Source organism: Procambarus clarkii, chromosome 40, assembly GCF_040958095.1.
Source record: "Procambarus clarkii isolate CNS0578487 chromosome 40, FALCON_Pclarkii_2.0, whole genome shotgun sequence".
NCBI classification, from domain to species: Eukaryota; Metazoa; Arthropoda; class Malacostraca; order Decapoda; family Cambaridae; genus Procambarus; species Procambarus clarkii.
In genome coordinates this window covers 19,655,441-19,677,062 of record NC_091189.1, presented here as the reverse complement: position 1 = coordinate 19,677,062, position 21,622 = coordinate 19,655,441, and the positions used below count along the sequence as shown (strand labels likewise).

Genomic DNA, 21,622 nt, shown 5'->3' with positions numbered 1-21,622 from the left:
GAACATTTCCAGTTTTATTTATATAGACTGCTTATCCCTATAAATAAAAAATAACTATATAAATATTCTATATAATTATAGAGGCTATAACGAATATAAATATTCAGTTTATAGCCTCAAACTTTGTTTCTGTGAAGGACGATCATATTTGGAAATTTAACTGCCAAAATTGCTGCTTTTCTTTCACATAAAGTCAGAAAAAATTACAATATACGGATCAAAGTTAACTTGTATTTATATTAAACTTATACCAAAATTACCACAACAAATTTAAAAGTAGTTTATCGAGATTTACAATTTAACTGTAAATCACTTTCAGGAATCCGCCCCGGAATGTACTTCTGGCTACAGTGTGTTTGGGAGAGTCGTTCACGGTACAGGGTACTGTGAACGGTGGTAGTGCTTCCTCCTCTGAGTACTCTCTCATGCTCTTGAATTTATCATGATAAACATCAAGGGATATGGACTTTGAGGGAGCTCTTTGTGCCGTAGTTCTTCACCAGTCTCACCTTGGGCTGGACGGTAGAGTGACTGTCTCGATTCATGCAGGTCGGCGTTCAATCCCCGACCGTCCAAGTGGTTGGGGCACCATTCCTTCCCTCCGTCCCATCCCAAATTCTTCCCAGCGAGTTTCTTGAGAAGCGAAGTTTATTCCTTGCACTCCGGGCAGTCACGTGTCCACTTCGGCCGCTTGAGCTAAACTGAACTAGTGGGCTTAATTCCCCTGTATTACTACTATTTATATTGCTAGAAAGATCTAGAGAGTTCTAGATGTTTCTCCAAGTTTACTCAGCACTGAATCTATCTGGAATGTTCTGGAAAATAGATAATTTGCAAAATGTAACTGTCCTGGTCACAGAGGCAAAGTGTGAGGGGGAAAAACAGGTATTTTCTATATTTTCATGACAAACAATTAGCAAATAACACTTAATATCCAGGAATATTATTGCTTTTAGACAGTTATCTGGCGTAATGGTGATGAAAGAACGTTGAAATTGCAGAGTTCGTGCATAAGGGAACACGTGTCTGGTAATCACTTGTGTTACACCTGTCGGTAGTTGACTTTACCTTGAGGTTATCATGAGATGGTTCCCAGGACCCCTGTCCAACGACCCGGCCTCTAGGTGAGCCTCCTGATTGGTGGTCTGGTCAACCAGGCTATTAGACCAGCCCGTCCTCCAAACAAAGATCCAAAAGTGATTCCATGCACCCGCCAAACCCCCTGTTTATGAATGAAAAACGGTTTACACACGACTCACAACTGCTGACGTTCGAACATATCCGGATCAAGTGCTTCACTGACGAATTTTGTTCGAATCACAACGCTGTAAATGCTTCACCCACGTACTACAAATACAAATAATCGCCAACAGAATCTAAACACCTAACCTAACCTATCCTATGCCTATATATATACACAATATGCTAATATATTATAATATTAATTTATACTTGAGAAAATTCCCGTTTTGAATGAGCAACATGTTAAAATTTATGAATGCGTCTGTGGGGTCGACCGCTGGATGTAATGGACTTGAGTCGAGGAAGGGTTGATTAGACACCGTTGATCAGGTGGATAACGCTTTCTTTAACTTTCTTTAAAGTTAAAAAGTAACTTTCTTGCCCTTGGGCAATGTTGTTTTCAGATTTGTTATGCCTCCGAAGCATAGAAAATGGAGGTCATTCCCAGCTCAAATTTTGCCTTGACTTTTGCTTGAGGAGTCCATTCTCAGAACACATCCATTACCATAAGCAACTATCCACCCCGTCAAACCACCTGGAACAACTATCCACCCCGTCAAACCATCTGGATAGTTATCTAGATATGTGTGATGGTCTAAAAGCACATGGTTCCTGTAATAGTGTTCTTGTAAACTGGCAAGCGAACCTTTGTCCTAAACAGAGATTATTCTCTAATTAAAACTTTTATGTATTATAAATCGTTGGTTTAAAATATAAAAACTGTATGTTGAAAACGTTTTCTTAGAAACTGTCTGAAAAATTTGGTTTTCTGAAAACGAAATTCAAGGGTACACTTAAATAGTTTTCGAATTCCATATTTCCCATTTTGTACTGTATTATACTGTATTAACGTAATGAAACCTACCCTAACCTAACCTGACCTTAGTCTAAAGTAACCTTAATCCAACATAACCATGGATAGAGTAGATAATAATGCTAATTACATACTCGTTCTGAATCCATTATCAGGAGCAGATGTTCTCCCTGAGGACAGTCTGGCTTTATACCGCTTAGGGAACACGCCCTGAAGGTCCCTGGAGGTCCCTGAGGGTCCCTGGAGGTCCCTGAGGGTCCCTGGAGGTCCCTGAGGGTCCCTGGAGGTCCCTGGCGGTCCCTGAAGATCCCTGGAGGTCCCCGAAGGTCCCTAGAGGTCCCTGAAGGTCCCCGGAGGTCCCTGAAGGTCCCTGGAGGTCCCAGGAGGACCCTGAAGGTCCCTGGAGGTCCCCGGAGGTCCCTGGAGGTCCCCAGAGGTCCCTGGAGGTCCCTGGAGGTCCCTGAAGGTCCCTGGAGGTCCCTGAAGGTCCCTGAAGGTCCCTAGAGGTCCCTAGAAGTCCTTGGAGGTCCCTGAAGTTTGGCCACTTCATCTAGAGCTGTCACAGTTTGTTGCAGCTAGATGTATACTACCCTGTGGTACACTACCCTGGGGTACACTACCCTGTGGTACACTACCCTGGGGTACACTACCCTGGGGTACACTACCCTGTGGTACACTACCCTGGGGTACACTACCCTGTGGTACACTACCCTGGGGTACACTACCCTGGGGTACACTACCCTGTGGTACACTACCCTGTGGTACACTACCCTGGGGTACACTACCCTGGGGTACACTACCCTGGGGTACACTACCCTGTGGTACACTACCCTGGGGTACACTACCCTGGGGTACACTACCCTGGGGTACACTACCCTGGGGTACACTACCCTGGGGTACACTACCCTGTGGTACACTACCCTGTGGTACACTACCCTGGGGTACACTACCCTGGGGTACACTACCCTGGGGTACACTACCCTGTGGTACACTACCCTGGGGTACACTACCCTGGGGTACACTACCCTGGGGTACACTACCCTGGGGTACACTACCCTGGGGTACACTACCCTGTGGTACACTACCCTGGGGTACACTACCCTGGGGTACACTACCCTGTGGTACACTACCCTGGGGTACACTACCCTGTGGTACACTACCCTGTGGTACACTACCCTGGGGTACACTACCCTGGGGTACACTACCCTGGGGTACACTACCCTGGGGTACACTACCCTGGGGTACACTACCCTGTGGTACACTACCCTGTGGTACACTACCCTGGGGTACACTACCCTGTGGTACACTACCCTGGGGTACACTACCCTGTGGTACACTACCCTGGGGTACACTACCCTGTGGTACACTACCCTGTGGCACACTACCCTGGGGTACACTACCCTGGGGTACACTACCCTGTGGTACACTATCCTGGGGTACACTACCCTGGGGTACACTACCCTGTGGTACACTATCCTGGGGTACACTACCCTTGGGTACACTACCCTGGGGTACACTACCCTGGGGTACACTTCCCCGGGGTACACTATCCTGGGGTACACTACCCTGGGGTACACTACCCTGGGGTACACTACCCTGTGGTACACTACCCCGGGGTACACTACCCTGGGGTACACTATCCTGGGGTACACTACCCTGGGGTACACTACCCTGTGGTACACTATCCTGGGGTACACTACCCTTGGGTACACTACCCTGGGGTACACTACCCTGGGGTACACTACCCTGGGGTACACTACCCTGAGGTACACTACCCTGGGGTACACTACCCTGAGGTACACTACCCTGGGGTACACTACCCTGTGGTACACTACCCTGGGGTACACTACCCTGAGGTACACTACCCTGGGGTACACTACCCTGAGGTACACTACCCTGGGGTACACTACCCTGGGGTACACTACCCTGTGGTACACTACCCTGGGGTACACTACCCTGTGGTACACTACCCTGAGGTACACTACCCTGTGGTACACTACCCTGGGGTGCACTACCCTGTGGTACACTACCCTGTGGTACACTACCCCGGGGTACACTACCCTGGGGTACACTATCCTGGGGTACACTACCCTGGGGTACACTACCCTGTGGTACACTATCCTGGGTTACACTACCCTTGGGTACACTACCCTGGGGTACACTACCCTGGGGTACACTACCCCGGGGTACACTACCCTGGGGTACACTACCCTGGGGTACACCACCCTGGGGTACACTACCCTGTGGTACACTATCCTGGGGTACACTACCCTGGGGTACACTACCCTGGGGTACACTACCCTGGGGTACACTACCCCGGGGTACACTACCCTGGGGTACACTACCCTGGGGTACACTACCCTGTGGTACACTACCCTGTGGTACACTCCCCTGGGGTACACTACCCTGAGGTACACTACCCTGGGGTACACTACCCTGAGGTACACTACCCTGGGGTGCACTACCCTGGGGTACACTACCCTGTGGTACACTACGCTGAGGTATACTACCCTATGGTACACTACCCTGAGGTACACTACCCTGTGGTACACTACCCTGGGGTACACTACCCTGTGGTACACTACCCTGGGGTGCACTACCCTGTGGTACACTACCCTGTGGTACACTACCCCGGGGTACACTACCCTGGGGTACACTATCCTGGGGTACACTACCCTGTGGTACACTATCCTGGGGTACACTACCCTGGGGTACACTACCCTGGGGTACACTACGCTGAGGTATACTACCCTATGGTACACTACCCTGGGGTACACTACCCTGGGGTACACTACCCTGGGGTACACTACTCTGGGGTACAGTACCCTGTGGTACACTACTCTGGGGTACACTACCCTGGGGTAGTGTACTTCACAACATACTGAATTGAAGACCTTTACACCAGGTGATTATGGATCGCGAGCCTGGACCCAAGAGCCGAGGCACAACCAGGTGAGTATAGACAGTGTTGCCAACGCTCCCAGCATGCCAGCCTCGCCTGGCCATTTGAAGTAACGAGGCATCACATAAATCTGGCAACACTGATGCTTGAAACTAAAAGTTATCACAGGAAAAAAAAATGTGAAGAATCTTATCTTCACTTATTACTTTTTATTTGTATTAATATATTTAACGATACACACACACTCACACACACACACACACACACACACACACACACGCACACACACACACACACACACACACACACACACACACACACACACACACACACACACACACACACACACACATACACACATACACACACACACACACACACACACACACACACACACACGCACACACACACACACACACACACACACCCTCGGTTGCCATCAATCTGAACATAATAGCATCAGACAAAATAAGGCTAACTGAAATTATTAGAGGTGCCATATATCAGGTGAGCCTCCAGTGCCCAGGGCGAGAGACACAAGTGAGAAGAGTGGGAGTGGCTCGGCTGATAAGAAGGAATGTGGACTTTATCTGGTTACCACGACAACATCTCACGAGTAACAGCCCTCAAGAGTGTTGTGATCAACAACAATAAAGTAGACAGTGATCAACAACCCTGTAAAAGGCAGAGAGAGACCCCCCCCCCCAAGCACGAATGATGAGTAACAGGAAATAAATTAACCCAGGTAGAAAGTAGACATGGAGAGAAAAGCTAGTAGAGACAGCGTAAAAAACTTTCTGACATGTTAGTGAGGAAACAAGAGAAGATGACCTTTTCTGTCTTATGAAACAGGGATGTTCACCAAGTGGGTAGATAACACTCCAGTCACACCTTCAGGTGTATATATGCTAGAGCACCAGAGCATCAGGAGTCGCTACACTGGATGAGAGGTGGCCCTAGAGCTACAGTCCGTCCTCCGCTGACGCAGATATACACCAATATTTCAGAAGAAAGCATAGAGAATGGCTTGACCCAAGAGGAAGGTTGGTCAGCCAAGCACCACTGAAGAACGCAGTAATTACCAAGGAAATAGAGAAGTATCTGACTAAACTAGGTATAACATTTTCTATGGGACAGGACAACGTATGATTAATTTTGTCGGGGACAGGTAGCCTGCGTTTATATACACCATAAGCTTATAGTATATATATAAGGTATAACTACTGACCCTCCCCATGAAGACACTCCATAACAGTCACCTAACTACCGGGTACCTATTTACTGCTAGGCAAATAGATGAATTAGGTGAAAGGAATCATGCCTAACCATTTCTGTCCCACCCTTGAATCGAACTCGTGTCGCCAGATCCTACATAAATCACAGGTATTATCGTGGATACTGATAGATGGAGCTGAAGTCCTGTGCTAGCCACTCCCTTAGGTACGCAGCGAGTCACTGGCTCCTTTAGCACAGTAGTCTACATCCTCGTCTCACAACTCAAGGACCCGGGTTCAATGCCCGAGCAGGACTAAAAAAATGTAAAACACGTTTCCTTTCACCTGATGCCTCTGATCACCTAGCAGTAAAGTAGGTACCCGAGAGTTAGACAACAGTTGTGGGGTTGCATCCTGAGTACAATCAGCACTTGACCTAAGGGCGACCACGATAAGCCAAAAATCAGGCTTCCTGTCCCCGATAACAGAGAATAATAGAACTGCCAAAGAGCCGGAAGACAGCCATATCAGGAGGTGAAGACGTGTGTGGCGGCCGCAGTAGCCACACTCTCCCACACCTGCAGGTTACTTGATGATAAGGAACATACAATTAGACACACTGATGGAACATCTGGAGAAATGGTCACTTAAGACCTAAGTAACATAACGTAACTAAATTATCTGTAAAGTAACCCAAACGTGACGTACATGACACCTGAGAGACGTCAACACACCTGAGAGACGTCAACACACCTGAGAGACGTCAACACACCTGAGAGACGTCAACACACCTGAGAGACGTCAACACACCTGAGACAAGTCAACACACCTGAGACAAGTCAACACACCTGAGACACGTCAACACACCTGAGACACGTCAACACACCTGAGACACGTCAACACACCTGAGAGACGTCAACACACCTGAGACAAGTCAACACACCTGAGACACGTCAACACACCTGAGAGACGTCAACACACCTGAGAGACGTCAACACACCTGAGAGACGTCAACACACCTGAGAGACGTCAACACACCTGAGACAAGTCAACACACCTGAGACACGTCAACACACCTGAGAGACGTCAACACACCTGAGACAAGTCAACACACCTGAGACACGTCAACACACCTGAGAGACGTCAACACACCTGAGAGACGTCAACACACCTGAGAGACGTCAACACACCTGAGACAAGTCAACACACCTGAGACACGTCAACACACCTGAGAGACGTCAACACACCTGAGAGACGTCAACACACCTGAGACAAGTCAACACACCTGAGACACGTCAACACACCTGAGAGACGTCAACACACCTGAGAGACGTCAACACACCTGAGACAAGTCAACACACCTGAGACACGTCAACACACCTGAGAGACGTCAACACACCTGAGAGACGTCAACACACCTGAGACACGTCAACACACCTGAGAGACGTCAACACACCTGAGAGACGTCAACACACCTGAGACAAGTCAACACACCTGAGACACGTCAACACACCTGAGAGACGTCAACACACCTGAGAGACGTCAACACACCTGAGACAAGTCAACACACCTGAGACACGTCAACACACCTGAGAGACGTCAACACACCTGAGAGACGTCAACACACCTGAGACACGTCAACACACCTGAGAGACGTCAACACACTTGAGAGACGTCAACACACCTGAGACAAGTCAACACACCTGAGACAAGTCAACACACCTGAGACACGTCAACACACCTGAGACAAGTCAACACACCTGAGAGACGTCAACACACCTGAGAGACGTCAACACACCTGAGACAAGTCAACACACCTGAGACACGTCAACACACCTGAGACAAGTCAACACACCTGAGACACGTCAACACACCTGAGAGACGTCAACACACCTGAGAGCCGTCAACACACCTGAGAGACGTCAACACACCTGAGAGACGTCAACACACCTGAGAGACGTGAGTGATTAGAAGAGTACAAGAGAGAGGAGGAACAAGCAACATAAAACAGTCCATTATGTCCATTGTCTGACTCCTCCCCCCCCCCCTCTCTCTCTCTCTCTCTCTCTCTCTCCCCCCCTCTCTCTCTCTCTCTCTCTCCCCCTCTCTCTCTCTCTCTCTCTCTCTCTCTCTCTCTCTCTCTCTCCCCCCCTCTCTCTCTCTCTCTCTCTCTCTCTCTCTCTCTCTCTCTCTCTCTCTCTCTCTCTCTCTCTCTCTCTCTCTCTCCCTCTCTCTCTCTCTCTCTCTCTCTCTCTCTCTCTCTCTCTCTCTCTCTCTCTCTCTCTCTCTCTCTCTCTCTCTCTCTCTCTCTCTCTCTCTCTCTCTCTCTCTCTCTCTCTCTCACTCTCTCTCCCCCAGGTTATCAGGTCTCCTCCGCCCCTCCTTCCAATCAGCGCACAATACATCCCTCACTCCAAAACGCCAGAGATTTAGACGGCCACAAATAAGTGTGGAGGGAGGGAAGGTTGACCCTGGTAGACGGCAGCCCCCACCAGGCTGCCCACTGCGCACCCCCGGGAACCTTCCAGGCTGCCCACTGCGCCCCCCCCCGGAACCTTCCAGGCTGCCCACTGCGCACCCCCGGGAACCTTCCAGGCTGCCCACTGCGCCCCCCGGGAACCTTCCAGGCTGCCCACTGCGCCCCCCCGGGAACCTTCCAGGCTGCCCATTGCGCCCCCCCCCGGGAACCTTCCAGGCTGCCCATTGCGCCCCCCCCGGGAACCTTCCAGGCTGCCCATTGCGCCCCCCCCCGGGAACCTTCCAGGCTGCCCACTGCGCCCCCCGGGAACCTTCCAGGCTGCCCACTGCGCCCCCCCGGGAACCTTCCAGGCTGCCCACTGCGCCCCCCCCCGGGAACCTTCCAGGCTGCCCACTGCGCCCCCCCGGGAACCTTCCAGGCTGCCCACTGCGCACCCCCGGGAACCTTCCAGGCTGCCCACTGCGCACCCCCGGGAACCTTCCAGGCTGCCCACTGCGCACCCCCGGGAACCTTCCAGGCTGCCCACTGCGCCCCCCCGGGAACCTTCCAGGCTGCCCATTGCGCCCCCCCGGGAACCTTCCAGGCTGCCCATTGCGCCCCCCCGGGAACCTTCCAGGCTGCCCATTGCGCTTCCCCCCCGGGAACCTTCCAGGCTGCCCATTGCGCCCCCCCGGGAACCTTCCAGGCTGCCCACTGCGCCCCCCGGGAACCTTCCAGGCTGCCCATTGCGCCCCCCCGGGAACCTTCCAGGCTGCCCATTGCGCCCCCCCCCGGGAACCTTCCAGGCTGCCCACTGCGCCCCCCGGGAACCTTCCAGGCTGCCCATTGCGCCCCCCCCCCGGGAACCTTCCAGGCTGCCCATTGCGCCCCCCCCGGGAACCTTCCAGGCTGCCCACTACGCCCCCCCCCCTCCTGGGAACCTTCCAGGCTGCCCACTGCGCCCCCCTCCCGGGAACCTTCCAGGCTGCCCACTGCGCCCCCCCTCCTGGGAACCTTCCAGGCTGCCCACTGCGCCCCCCCTCCCGGGAACCTTCCAGGCTGCCCACTGCGCCCCCCCTCCTGGGAACCTTCCAGGCTGCCCACTGCGCCCCCCCCTCCTGGGAACCTTCCAGGCTGCCCACTGTGCCCCCCCTCCTGGGAACCTTCCAGGCTGCCCACTGCGCCCCCCCCCCTCCTGGGAACCTTCCAGGCTGCCCACTGCGCCCCACCCCCCGGGAACCTTCCATGCTCCCCACTCCCCACTGTCATTCTCTGTGTACCTGTCCTCTCCCACCCTAAGTGTCATCACCTGTTCCTTCACTGTTGTCTTCCTCCTGATGTGACTGTGTAGTAGCTTTGGTTCGGTCTTGGCTTTATTAGCTATATCATTTTCATACCTTTTCTCAGCTGCTCTTCTCACACTGACGTACTCGTTCCTGGTTCTCTGGTATCTCTCTCTACTTTCTGGTGTTCTGTTATTACGGAAGTTCTTCCACGCCCTTTTGTTCAGCTCCTTTGCTTTCATACATTCCCTATTAAACCACGGATTCTTCTTTTGCTTTCCGTTTTTTTCCTGTCGGGCCGGGATAAACCTGTTTACCGCCTCCTGACACTTTTGGGTGACATAGTCCATCATGTCTTGTACGGACTTGGTTCTGAGTTCTGTGTCCCAATGTATATCCCATAGGAATTTATTCATCTCCTCATAGTTTCCCTTTCGGTATGCCAGCCCTTTGGTTCCCAGTTCTTTTTTGGGGGTGATAATTCCCAGCTCAACCAGGTACTCAAAGCTCAATACACTATGATCACTCATTCCCAAGGGGGCTTCCAACTTAACTTCCCTTATATCCGACTCATTTAGGGTAATTATCAGATCAAGCAAGGCTGGTTCATCCCCTCCTCTCATTCTTGTCGGTCCCTTGACGTGTTGACTTAGAAAGTTTCTTGTTGCCACATCCAGCAGCTAAGCTCTCCATGTGTCTGGTCCTCCATGTGGGTCTCTGTTCTCCCAATCTATCTTTTCATGGTTGAAATCTCTTATGATTAGTAGTCTGGATCCGTTCCTGCTAGCAATAGAAGCTGCTCTCTCTATTATATTGATGGTGGCCATGTTATTTCTATCATATTCCTGTCTGGGTCTACTATCGTTTGGTGGGGGGTTATATATGACTACTACTATGATTTTCTGTCCTCCAGTTGTTATGGTGCCTGATATGTAGTCTCTGAAACCTTCATAGCTCTGATTAACCATCTCCTCAAAACTCCAACCTTTTCTTATCAGCAAAGCTACACCACCTCCTCTCCCTTCTCTCTCTTTCCTCACTACATAGTAGCCCTGTGGAAACACTGCATGTGTACTTGCTCGCGTGCACAGGTGTTTCTCCTGTGGTTATCTGTGTGTCTGTTGCTCGTTTGACCAGCCTGTTTGCTCATGTGTTTGTTTGTGAATGTTTTAATGGTTCCAGTGAACCACACACCAACTATGTTTAGAATGCTGGATGTCTCTCTCTCTCCCCCCCCCCCACGTATCTCAATAATCAAGTCATCCTTAAAATCAGAATGAATGTTGACCCAAACAGACACAACAGAGTCTTTCTGACCATAATTTATGCCCCCAGATAACAACGGGAGGAAAATTACTATATATTTCCCGCCAGATAGTGCTCGCAGCTCCACGCGCCCGGCCCTCACTACTTGTGCCACGCTTCCTGCTGCTTGAAAAAATTATTAAATTTGTTATGTAAATAGGTGCTGGAATAGGGACGGAATTCTTAATGCTTGATTCGCACGGATTGCTTTGAGTTAAGAGAAGGAGAGAGAGAGAGAGAGAGAGAGAGAGAGAGAGAGAGAGAGAGAGAGAGAGAGAGAGAGAGAGAGAGAGAGAGAGAGAGAGAGAGAGAGAGAGAGAGAGAGAGAGAGAGAGAGAGAGAGAGAGAGAGAGAGAGAGAGAGAGAGAGAGAGAGAGAGAGAGAGAGAGAGAGAGAGAGAGAGAGAGAGAGAGAGAGAGAGAGAGAGAGAGAGAGAGAGAGAGAGAGAGAGAGAGAGAGAGACAGAGAGAGAGACAGAGAGAGAGACAGAGAGAGAGACAGAGAGAGAGAGAGAGAGAGAGAGAGAGAGAGAGAGAGAGAGAGAGAGAGAGAGAGAGAGAGAGAGAGAGAGAGAGAGAGAGAGAGAGAGAGAGAGAGAGAGAGAGAGAGAGAGAGAGAGAGAGAGAGAGAGAGAGAGAGAGAGAGAGAGAGAGAGAGACAGAGAGAGAGACAGAGAGAGAGACAGAGACAAGAGATATTAAAAGAAACAAACAAGAGATAAGAGGACAAAACCTCTTTACCAGTGTCACTGGTGAATATATTAACATTTTGAGAACAGGAGTGTGTGCGGTTTGGCCGTAAATCGAGGGTCCGGGGTAGACCCCACCGTGGAGCCCTCACATCTCAGGGATGCCAATAGCTGTACTCCGGGGAACCACTTATTCTGGGAGCAGCGCTAACCTTGGTTTACCGCTCCCAGCAAACCTACAGTCCTGTTTAACAATGGGGGTTTGCAAGCTTGTGCTACATTCAGTGATGCAATGCGGCCCCAGGCACACAAATTGTGTTAGACTAATAAACAGAAAGATTCAAACCAGAGGGGGCAAGGCTCAGCAGCCGAAGAAGACCAAAATGGATATCAATAGAGGATGCGACATACTTAGTCTGTCTGCTATTCTCTGGCCAAAAGCGAGGCTTCACAGGCAACAGTCAGACGAGCTTTTACAAGCTTGTGTACAACTAAAAGGGGTCATGTAGCCGTGTGGGACTCTTAAAGAGGGGTCCTGTAGCTTACCACCCCCCTCTCACAACCCCCCCTCACAACCCCCCTCACAACCCCCCCCCCTCACAACCCGCCTCACAACACCCCTCACATGAAGCAACACTCCTCACAACACCCCCCCCCCCTCACAACACCCCTCACATGAAGCTACACCCCCTCACAACCCCCCTCACAACACCCCCCCCTCACAACACCCCTCACATGAAGCTACACCCTCTCACAACACCCCCCTCACAACACCCCCCCTCACAACACCCCTCACATGAGGTAGTCAGCAGCAAGACGGAGCTCTACAGTAAACAAGAGCCCTCATTAAAGAGGCAGAGAGGTGTGAGAGAGAGAGCAGTACATCTTACAACTAGTAGCGGAGACCTGACGATTAACGGGGCCTTCCACAATGGTCAGTGTTCTCCTTACCTATTATGTCTAGTTCTCTGATAATGGTGTCTGATGTGAGGGAGGGGGGGGGAGGGGTGGAGCAGGGGGTGGAGCAGGGGGGTGGAGCAGGGTGGAGGAAGAGCAGGGGGTGGAGCAGGGGGGTGGAGCAGGGTGGAGGAAGAGCAGGGGGTGGAGCAGGGGGGTGGAGCAGGGTGGAGGAAGAGCAGGGTGGAGGAGGTAGAGCAGGGTGGAGGAAGGGCAGGGTGGAGGAGGAAGAGCAGGGTGGAGGAAGTAGAGCAGGGTGGAGGAGGAAGAGCAGGGTGGAGGAGGTAGAGCAGGGTGGAGGAGGTAGAGCAGGGTGGAGGAGGTAGAGCAGGGTGGAGGAGGTAGAGCAGGGTGGAGGAGGAAGAGCAGGGTGGAGGAGGAAGAGCAAGGTGGAGGAGGTAGAGCAGGGTGGAGGAGGTAGAGCAGGGTGGAGGAGGTAGAGCAGGGTGGAGGAGGAAGAGCAAGGTGGAGGAGGTAGAGCAGGGTGGAGGAGGTAGAGCAGGGTGGAGGAGGAAGAGCAGGGTGGAGGAGGTTGAACAGGGTGGAGGAGGTAGAGCAGGGTGGAGGAGGTAGAGCAAGGTGGAGGAGGTAGAGCAAGGTGGAGGAGGTAGAGCAGGGTGGAGGAGGAAGAGCAGGGTGGAGGAGGAAGAACAGGGTGGAGGAGGAAGAGCAGGGTGGAGGAGGTAGAGCAGGGTGGAGGAGGAAGAGCAGGGTGGAGGAGGTTGAACAGGGTGGAGGAGGAAGAGCAGGGTGGAGGAGGTAGAGTAGGGTGGAGGAGGTAGAGCAGGGTGGAGGAGGAAGAGCAGAGTGGAGGAGGTAGAGCAGGGTGGAGGAGGTAGAGCAGGGTGGAGGAGGAAGAGCAGAGTGGAGGAGGTAGAGCAGGGTGGAGGAGGTAGAGCAGGGTGGAGGAGGTAGAGCAGGGTGGAGGAGGAAGAGCAGAGTGGGGGAGGTAGAGCAGGGTGGAGGAGGTAGAGCAGGGTGGAGGAGGTAGAGCAGGGTGGAGGAGGAAGAGCAGAGTGGAGGAGGTAGAGCAGGGTGGAGGAGGTTGAACAGGGTGGAGGAGGAAGAGCAGGGTGGAGGAGGTAGAGCAGGGTGGCGGAGGTAGAGCAGGGTGGAGGAGGAAAAGCAGAGTGGAGGAGGTAGAGCAGGGTGGAGGAGGTAGAGCAGGTGGAGGAGGTTGAACAGGGTGGAGGAGGAAGAGCAGGGTGGAGGAGGTAGAGCAGGGTGGAGGAGGAAGAGCAGGGTGGAGGAGGTAGAGCAGGGTGGAGGAGGAAGAGCAGGGTGGAGGAGGTTGAACAGGGTGGAGGAGGAAGAGCAGGGTGGAGGAGGTAGAGCAGGGTGGAGGAGGTAGAGCAGAGTGGAGGAGGTTGAGCAGGGTGGAGGAGGTAGAGCAGAGTGGAGGAGGTAGAGCAGGGTGGAGGAGGTAGAGCAGGGTGGAGGAGGTAGAGCAGGGTGGAGGAAATAGAGCAGGGTGGAGGAGGAAGAGCAGGGTGGAGGAGGTAGAGCAGGGTGGAGGAAGTAGAACAGGGTGGAGGAGGAAGAGCAGGGTGGAGGAGGTAGAGCAGGGTGGAGGAGGAAGAGCAGGGTGGAGGAGGTAGAGCAGGGTGGAGGAGGTAGAGCAGGGTGGAGGAGGAAAAGCAGGGTGGAGGAGGAAGAGCAGGGTGGAGGAGGTAGAGCAGGGTGGAGGAGGAAGAGCAGGATGGAGGAGGTAGAGCAGGGTGGAGGAGGAAGAGCAGGGTGGAGGAGGCAGAGCAGGGTGGAGGAGGTAGAGCAGGGTGGAGGAGGTAGAGCAGGGTGGAGGAGGAAAAGCAGGGTGGAGGAGGAAGAGCAGGGTGGAGGAGGAAGAGCAGGATGGAGGAGGTAGAGCAGGGTGGAGGAGGAAGAGCAGGATGGAGGAGGTAGAGCAGGGTGGAGGAGGAAGAGCAGGGTGGAGGAGGTAGAGCAGGGTGGAGGAGGCAGAGCAGGGTGGAGGAGGAAGAGCAGGGTGGAGAATAAAGTTTCAGAGCAAGAGGAGCAGTAGACCAAATTTAGTGGTCAAGGCTCCTTTAAACAACCCAACTGTCAACCAAACAACACAATGGCCACAATTCCTAAACTACCGTCAGATCACCCACAAGTCGACGTCATCAACGTTGACTGACCGTCAGATCACCCACAAGTCGACGTCATCAACGTTGACTGACCGTCAGATCACCCACAAGTCGACGTCATCAACGTTGACTGACCGTCAGATCACCCACAAGTCGACGTCATCAACGTTGACTGACCGTCAGATCATCCACAAGTCGACGTCATCAACGTTGACTGACCGTCAGATCACCCACAAGTCGACGTCATCAACGTTGACTGACCGTCAGATCATCCACAAGTCGACGTCATCAACGTTGACTGACCGTCAGATCACCCACAAGTCGACGTCATCAACGTTGACTGACCGTCACTCCGACGTCGAACCAGCGCCCATCTTGGACACTGTCCAAGGGAATGTAACACAAATTAACGTAGACAAATAACGATAAAATGTAAATAAATTTGAGCGTCCAAAAACCAATGATAAACGAAGTAACAGGAACAATAGCAATAATCACAGCAATTACTCACAAATAATAATAACAGGAGATAATTAAGATAATTACGTCCTTGGGGTTCGTGATTACTAGGTTGTTTGGTGCCAATTAGCAACTGAACAAGCGCCTCCAGTCTGCGAGTGTGGGTACAGCCAGGGGTTACCTTAATACAGTCAGGGGTTACCTTAATACAGCCAGGAGTTACCTTAATACAGCCAGGGGTTACCTTAATACAGTCAGGGGTTACCTTAATACAGCCTGGGGTTGCCTTAATACAGTCAGGGGTTACCTTAATACAGCCTGGGGTTACCTTAATACAGCCTGGAGTTACCTTAATACAGCCAGGGGTTACCTTAATACAGCCTGGGGTTACCTTAATACAGCCAGGGGTTACCTTAATACAGCCTGGGGTTACCTTAATACAGCCTGGGGTTACCTTAATACAGCCTGGAGTTACCTTAATACAGCCTGGGGTTACCTTAATACAGCCAGGGGGTTACCTTAATACAGCCAGGGGTTACCTTAATACAGCCTGGGGTTACCTTAATACAGCCTGGGGTTACCTTAATACAGCCTGGAGTTACCTTAATACAGCCTGGGGTTACCTTAATACAGCCAGGGGGTTACCTTAATACAGCCTGGGGTTACCTTAATACAGCCTGGAGTTACCTTAATACAGCCTGGAGTTACCTTAATACAGCCTGGGGTTACCTTAATACAGCCAGGGGGTTACCTTAATACAGCCTGGGGTTACCTTAATACAGCCAGGGGTTACCTTAATACAGCCTGGGGTTACCTTAATACAGCCTGGGGTTACCTTAATACAGCCTGGAGTTACCTTAATACAGCCTGGGGTTACCTTAATACAGCCAGGGGGTTACCTTAATACAGCCTGGGGTTACCTTAATACAGCCTGGAGTTACCTTAATACAGCCTGGAGTTACCTTAATACAGCCTGGGGTTACCTTAATACAGCCAGGGGGTTACCTTAATACAGCCTGGGGTTACCTTAATACAGCCTGGGGTTACCTTAATACAGCCAGGGGTTACCTTAATACAGCCTGGGGTTACCTTAATACAGCCTGGAGTTACCTTAATACAGCCTGGGGTTACCTTAATACAGCCAGGGGGTTACCTTAATACAGCCAGGGGTTACCTTAATACAACCTGGGGTTACCTTAATACAGCCTGGGATTACCTTAATACAGCCAGGGGGTTACCTTAATACAGCCAGGGGTTACCTTAATACAGCCGGTGGTTACCTTAATACAGCCAGGAGTTACCTTAATACAGCCAGGGGTTACCTTAATACAGTCGGTGGTTACCTTAATACAGCCAGGAGTTACCTTAATACAGCCAGGGGTTACCTTAATACAGCCAGGGGTTACCTTAATACAGCCAGGAGTTACCTTAATACAGCCAGGGGTTACCTTAATACAGCCAGGGGTTACCTTAATACAGCCGGTGGTTACCTTAATACAGCCAGGGGTTACCTTAATACAGCCGGTGGTTACCTTAATACAGCCGGGGGTTACCTTAATACAGCCAGGGGTTACCTTAATACAGCCAGGGGTTACCTTAATACAGCCAGGGGTTTCCTTAATACAGCCAGGGGTTACCTTAATACAGCCAGGAGTTACCTTAATACAGCCAGGGGTTACCTTAATACAGCCAGGGTTACCTTAATACAGCCAGGGGTTACCTTAATACAGCCAGGGGGTTACCTTAATACAGCCAGAGGTTACCTTAATACAGCCAGGGGTTACCTTAATACAGCCAGGGGTTACCTTAATACAGTCAGACGATCACAGTTCGCTGCTCACACTCACCTGGAATATAAAACAGTTCATTAATACAGTTGTATGGCTGTAATTACCATACACAAACAGGTGGGTGAGGGCGATACAACAGTATACAACATACAACGAGTATACTGTGTTATACACCATTAAATGACTAGAACGTAACATTGTAAGAAAAAATTGAGACATCGCAATAGGATCGAACGTGCGCCCCTTGAAACACTATATATAAACTAAATATAAATTCTGGAAAGACCTGGGGTAAATACTGGTTTGGAAGTTGAGCTGTTAATTTATGGAATATATTACCGGGTAACATGATAGTCGTGGATTGGCGTATAGGGACGCAGGTTCGATCCCGTCATACTTACTCAGTATTTTATCACATGTAGTATTTAAAGGAAACAAATCAATATTTTTCCCCTTTAATATTACTTGAAAATCTCTTCCAAAAATATTGGCTGAGATTTGTAATATATGTAATTTTTGTGTGCAAATCTACACAAATTTTGTTAGGACCATAGCTAGGACCCACGGACCACAGCTAGGACCCACGGACCACTGCTAGGACCCACGGACCACTGCTAGGACCCACGGACCATAGCTAGGACCCACGGACCATAGCTAGGACCCACGGACCACAGCTAGGACCCACGGACCATAGCTAGGACCCACGGACCACAGCCAGGACCCACGGACCATAGCTAGGACCCACGGACCATAGCTAGGACCCACGGACCACAGCTAGGACCCACGGACCACTGCTAGGACCCACGGACCATAGCTAGGACCCACGGACCACAGCTAGGACCCACGGACCACTGCTAGGACCCACGGACCATAGCTAGGACCCACGGACCATAGCTAGGACCCACGGACCACAGCCAGGACCCACGGACCATAGCTAGGACTCACGGACCACAGCTAGGACCCACGGACCACAGCTAGGACCCACGGACCACTGCTAGGACCCACGGACCATAGCTAGGACCCACGGACCACAGCTAGGACCCACGGACCACAGCCAGGACCCACGGACCATAGCTAGGACCCACCGACCACAGCTAGGACCCACAGACCACAGCTAGGACCCACGGACCACAGCCAGGACCCACGGACCATAGCTAGGACCCACGGACCACAGCTAGGACCCACAGACCACAGCTAGGACCCACGAACCACAGCTAGGACCCACAGACCACAGCTAGGACCCACGGACCACAGCTAGGACCCACGGACCACAGCTAGGACCCACGGACCACTGCTAGGGCCCACGGACCACAGCTAGGACCCACGGACCACAGCCAGGACCTACGGACCACAGCCAGGACCCACAGACCACAGCTAGAACCCACGGACCACAGCCAGGACCCACGGACCACAGCTAGAACCCACGGACCACAGCCAGGACCCACCTACCTTGAGGCTACCTTGAGGTGCTTCCGGGGCTTAGTGTCCCCGCGGCCCGGTCGTCGACCAGGCCTCCTGGTTGCTGGACTGATCAACCAGGCTGTTAGACGCGGCTGCTCGCAGCCTGACGTATGAGTCACAGCCTGGTTGATCAGGTTGATCCCACGGACCATAGCTAGGACCCACGGACCACAGCCAGGACCCACGGACCACAGCTAGGAGCCACATCCGTCAAAGACTCCCCCCATCTCCCTCACGGTAGAGGGGGAGATGAACGGTAGAGCGACGGCCTCGCTTCATGCAGGTCGGCGTTCAATTCCCCGACTGTCCAAATGGCTGGACACTATCCCTTACCCCCCCCCATCCCAATTCCTTATCCTGACACTTTCCCCGTGTGCAATGGCTTGGCTCTTTCTCCTGATAGTTGCCTCGTCTTCCCCCCCCCCAGGTTACCTCCCCCCCTGCAACCCCCCCCTCCCCCCCCCCCCGCCAAGACTGGGGAGTGATTTACATCTGGCCTCGACAGGGATTTACATGCAAGATCTTGCAAGAGCCCAGAAGATCTTGCAAGAGCCCAGAAGATCTTGCAAGAGCCCAGAAGATCTTGCAAGAGCCCAGAAGATCTTGCAAGAGCCCAGAAGATCTTGCAAGAGCCCAGAAGATCTTGCAAGAGCCCAGAAGATCTTGCAAGAGCCCAGAAGATCTTGCAAGAGCCCAGAAGATCTTGCAAGAGCCCAGAAGATCTTGCAAGAGCCCAGAAGATCTCGCAAGAGCCCAGAAGATCTTGCAAGAGCCCAGAAGATCTTGCAAGAGCCCAGAAGATCTTGCAAGAGCCCAGAAGATCTTGCAAGAGCCCAGAAGATCTTGCAAGAGCCCAGAAGATCTCGCAAGAGCCCAGAAGATCTTGCAAGAGCCCAGAAGATCTTGCAAGAGCCCAGATCTTGCAAGAGCCCAGAAGATCTTGCAAGAGCCCAGAAGATCTTGCAAGAGCCCAGAAGATCTTGCAAGAGCCCAGAAGATCTCGCAAGAGCCCAGAAGATCTTGCAAGAGCCCAGAAGATCTTGCAAGAGCCCAGAAGATCTTGCAAGAGCCCAGAAGATCTTGCAAGAGCCCAGAAGATCTTGCAAGAGCCCAGAAGATCTTGCAAGAGCCCAGAAGATCTTGCAAGAGCCCAGAAAATCTTGCAAGAGCCCAGAAGATCTTGCAAGAGCCCAGAAGATCTTGCAAGAGCCCAGAAGATCTTGCAAGAGCCCAGAAAATCTTGCAAGAGCCCAGAAGATCTTGCAAGAGCCCAGAAGATCTTGCAAGAAGCAAGGCAAGACTAGCGGGAGAGGGTTGTCCACGTCTCCCCCACACCTTCGGAGAGTAGGACTTCTTTTACGATCGTTTAGTATCCAGTTGTAAATGATTTACACCAGCAGGTGCTGGCTCTGTGGGGGAGGGGGGAGGGGGGGGGGGTGAGGGACGGGTGCGCTGTGCGGACCGCTGACGACTGCCAGCTGATTCCACTGTTTTTCTGTGCATGTGTTGTTATGGTTGGCGACGTTTGTCTGTGGTAATCACAGCAAATGGTGACGTTTAGCAGTTTACATAACGGGTGCTTGTGCAAGCATGCTCCTGCGTACACACGGATGCACACACACGCACGCACGCCCACACGTACGAACCCACACACACACACACACACACACACACACACACACACACACACACACACACACACACACACACACACACACACACACACACACACACACACACACCTGGTGGATAGCCAGGTGGATAGCTGGTGGATAGCGCGCAGGACTCGTAATTCTGTGGCGCGGGTTCGATTCCCGCACGAGGCAGAAACAAATGGGCAAAGTTTCTTTCACCCTAAGTGCCCCTGTTACCTAGCAGTAAATAGGTACCTGGGAGTTAGTCAGCTGTCACAGGCTGCTTCCTGGTGTGTGTGTGTGTGTGGGGTGGGGAAAAAAAAAAAAGTAGTTAGTAAACAGTTGATTGACAGTTGAGAGGCGGGCCGAAAGAGCAAAGCTCAACCCCCGCAAATACACAACTAGTAAACACACACACACACACACACACACACACACACACACACACACACACACACACACACACACACACACACACACACACACACACACACACACATGGGCCTCACGGCTGAGTGGACAGAGCTTTGGGGTCGTAGTCCTAACGGCTCGGGTTCGATTCCCGGATGAGGCGGAAACAAATAGGCGGAGTTTCCTTCACCCTGATGCACCAGGTCACCATTCAGTAAATAGGTACCTGGAAGTTAGACAGCTGCTACGGGCTGCTTCCTGGGGATGTACGCACCTATTTATACTCACCTATTTGTGTTTGCAGGATCGAGCATTGACTCTTGGATCCCGCCTTTCCAGCCATCGGCTGTTTACAGCAATGACTCCTGTCCCATTTCCCTATCATATCTAGTTTTAAAACTATGAACAAAGTTTGCTTCCACAACCTGCTAAGTGCATTCCATTTTCCCACTACTCTCACGCTAAAATATAACTTCCTAACATCTCTGTGACTCATCTGAGTTTCCAGTTTCCACCCATGTCCCCTCGTTCTGTTATTATTCAATGTGAACATTTCGTCTATTTAATCTCTGTCAATCCCCCTGAGTATTTTATTCGTTCCTATCATAATCCCCCCTCCCCCTTTCCCTTCTTTTTTCTAGTGTCGTAAGGTTCAGTTCCTTCAGGCGCTCTTCATATCCCATCCCTCGTAACTCTGGGACAAGCTTCGTCGCAAACCTCTGAACCTTTTCCAGTTTCCTTATGTGTTTCTTCAGATGGGGACTCCATGATGAGGTGGCATACTCTAAAACTGGCCTCACGTAGACAGTGTAAAGCGCCCTAAAATCCTCTTCACTTAGGTTTCTGAATGATGTTCTGCCAGTGTAGAGTACGCTGTTGTCGCTATCCTATTTATATGTGCCTCGGGAGTTAGA

General features: G+C 51.7%; 1 protein-coding gene across 1 annotated transcript; it reads left to right on the top strand.

Annotated features, from left to right (window-relative positions):
* The first annotated feature begins 19,176 nt into the window (after nt 1-19,176).
* On the top strand, nt 19,177-20,046 carry LOC123752019 (golgin subfamily A member 6-like protein 4). Its single transcript, XM_045734082.2, has one exon. The coding sequence runs from the start codon at nt 19,177-19,179 to the stop codon at nt 20,044-20,046; it is 870 nt and encodes a 289-aa protein (XP_045590038.2).
* The last annotated feature ends 1,576 nt before the right edge of the window (nt 20,047-21,622 follow it).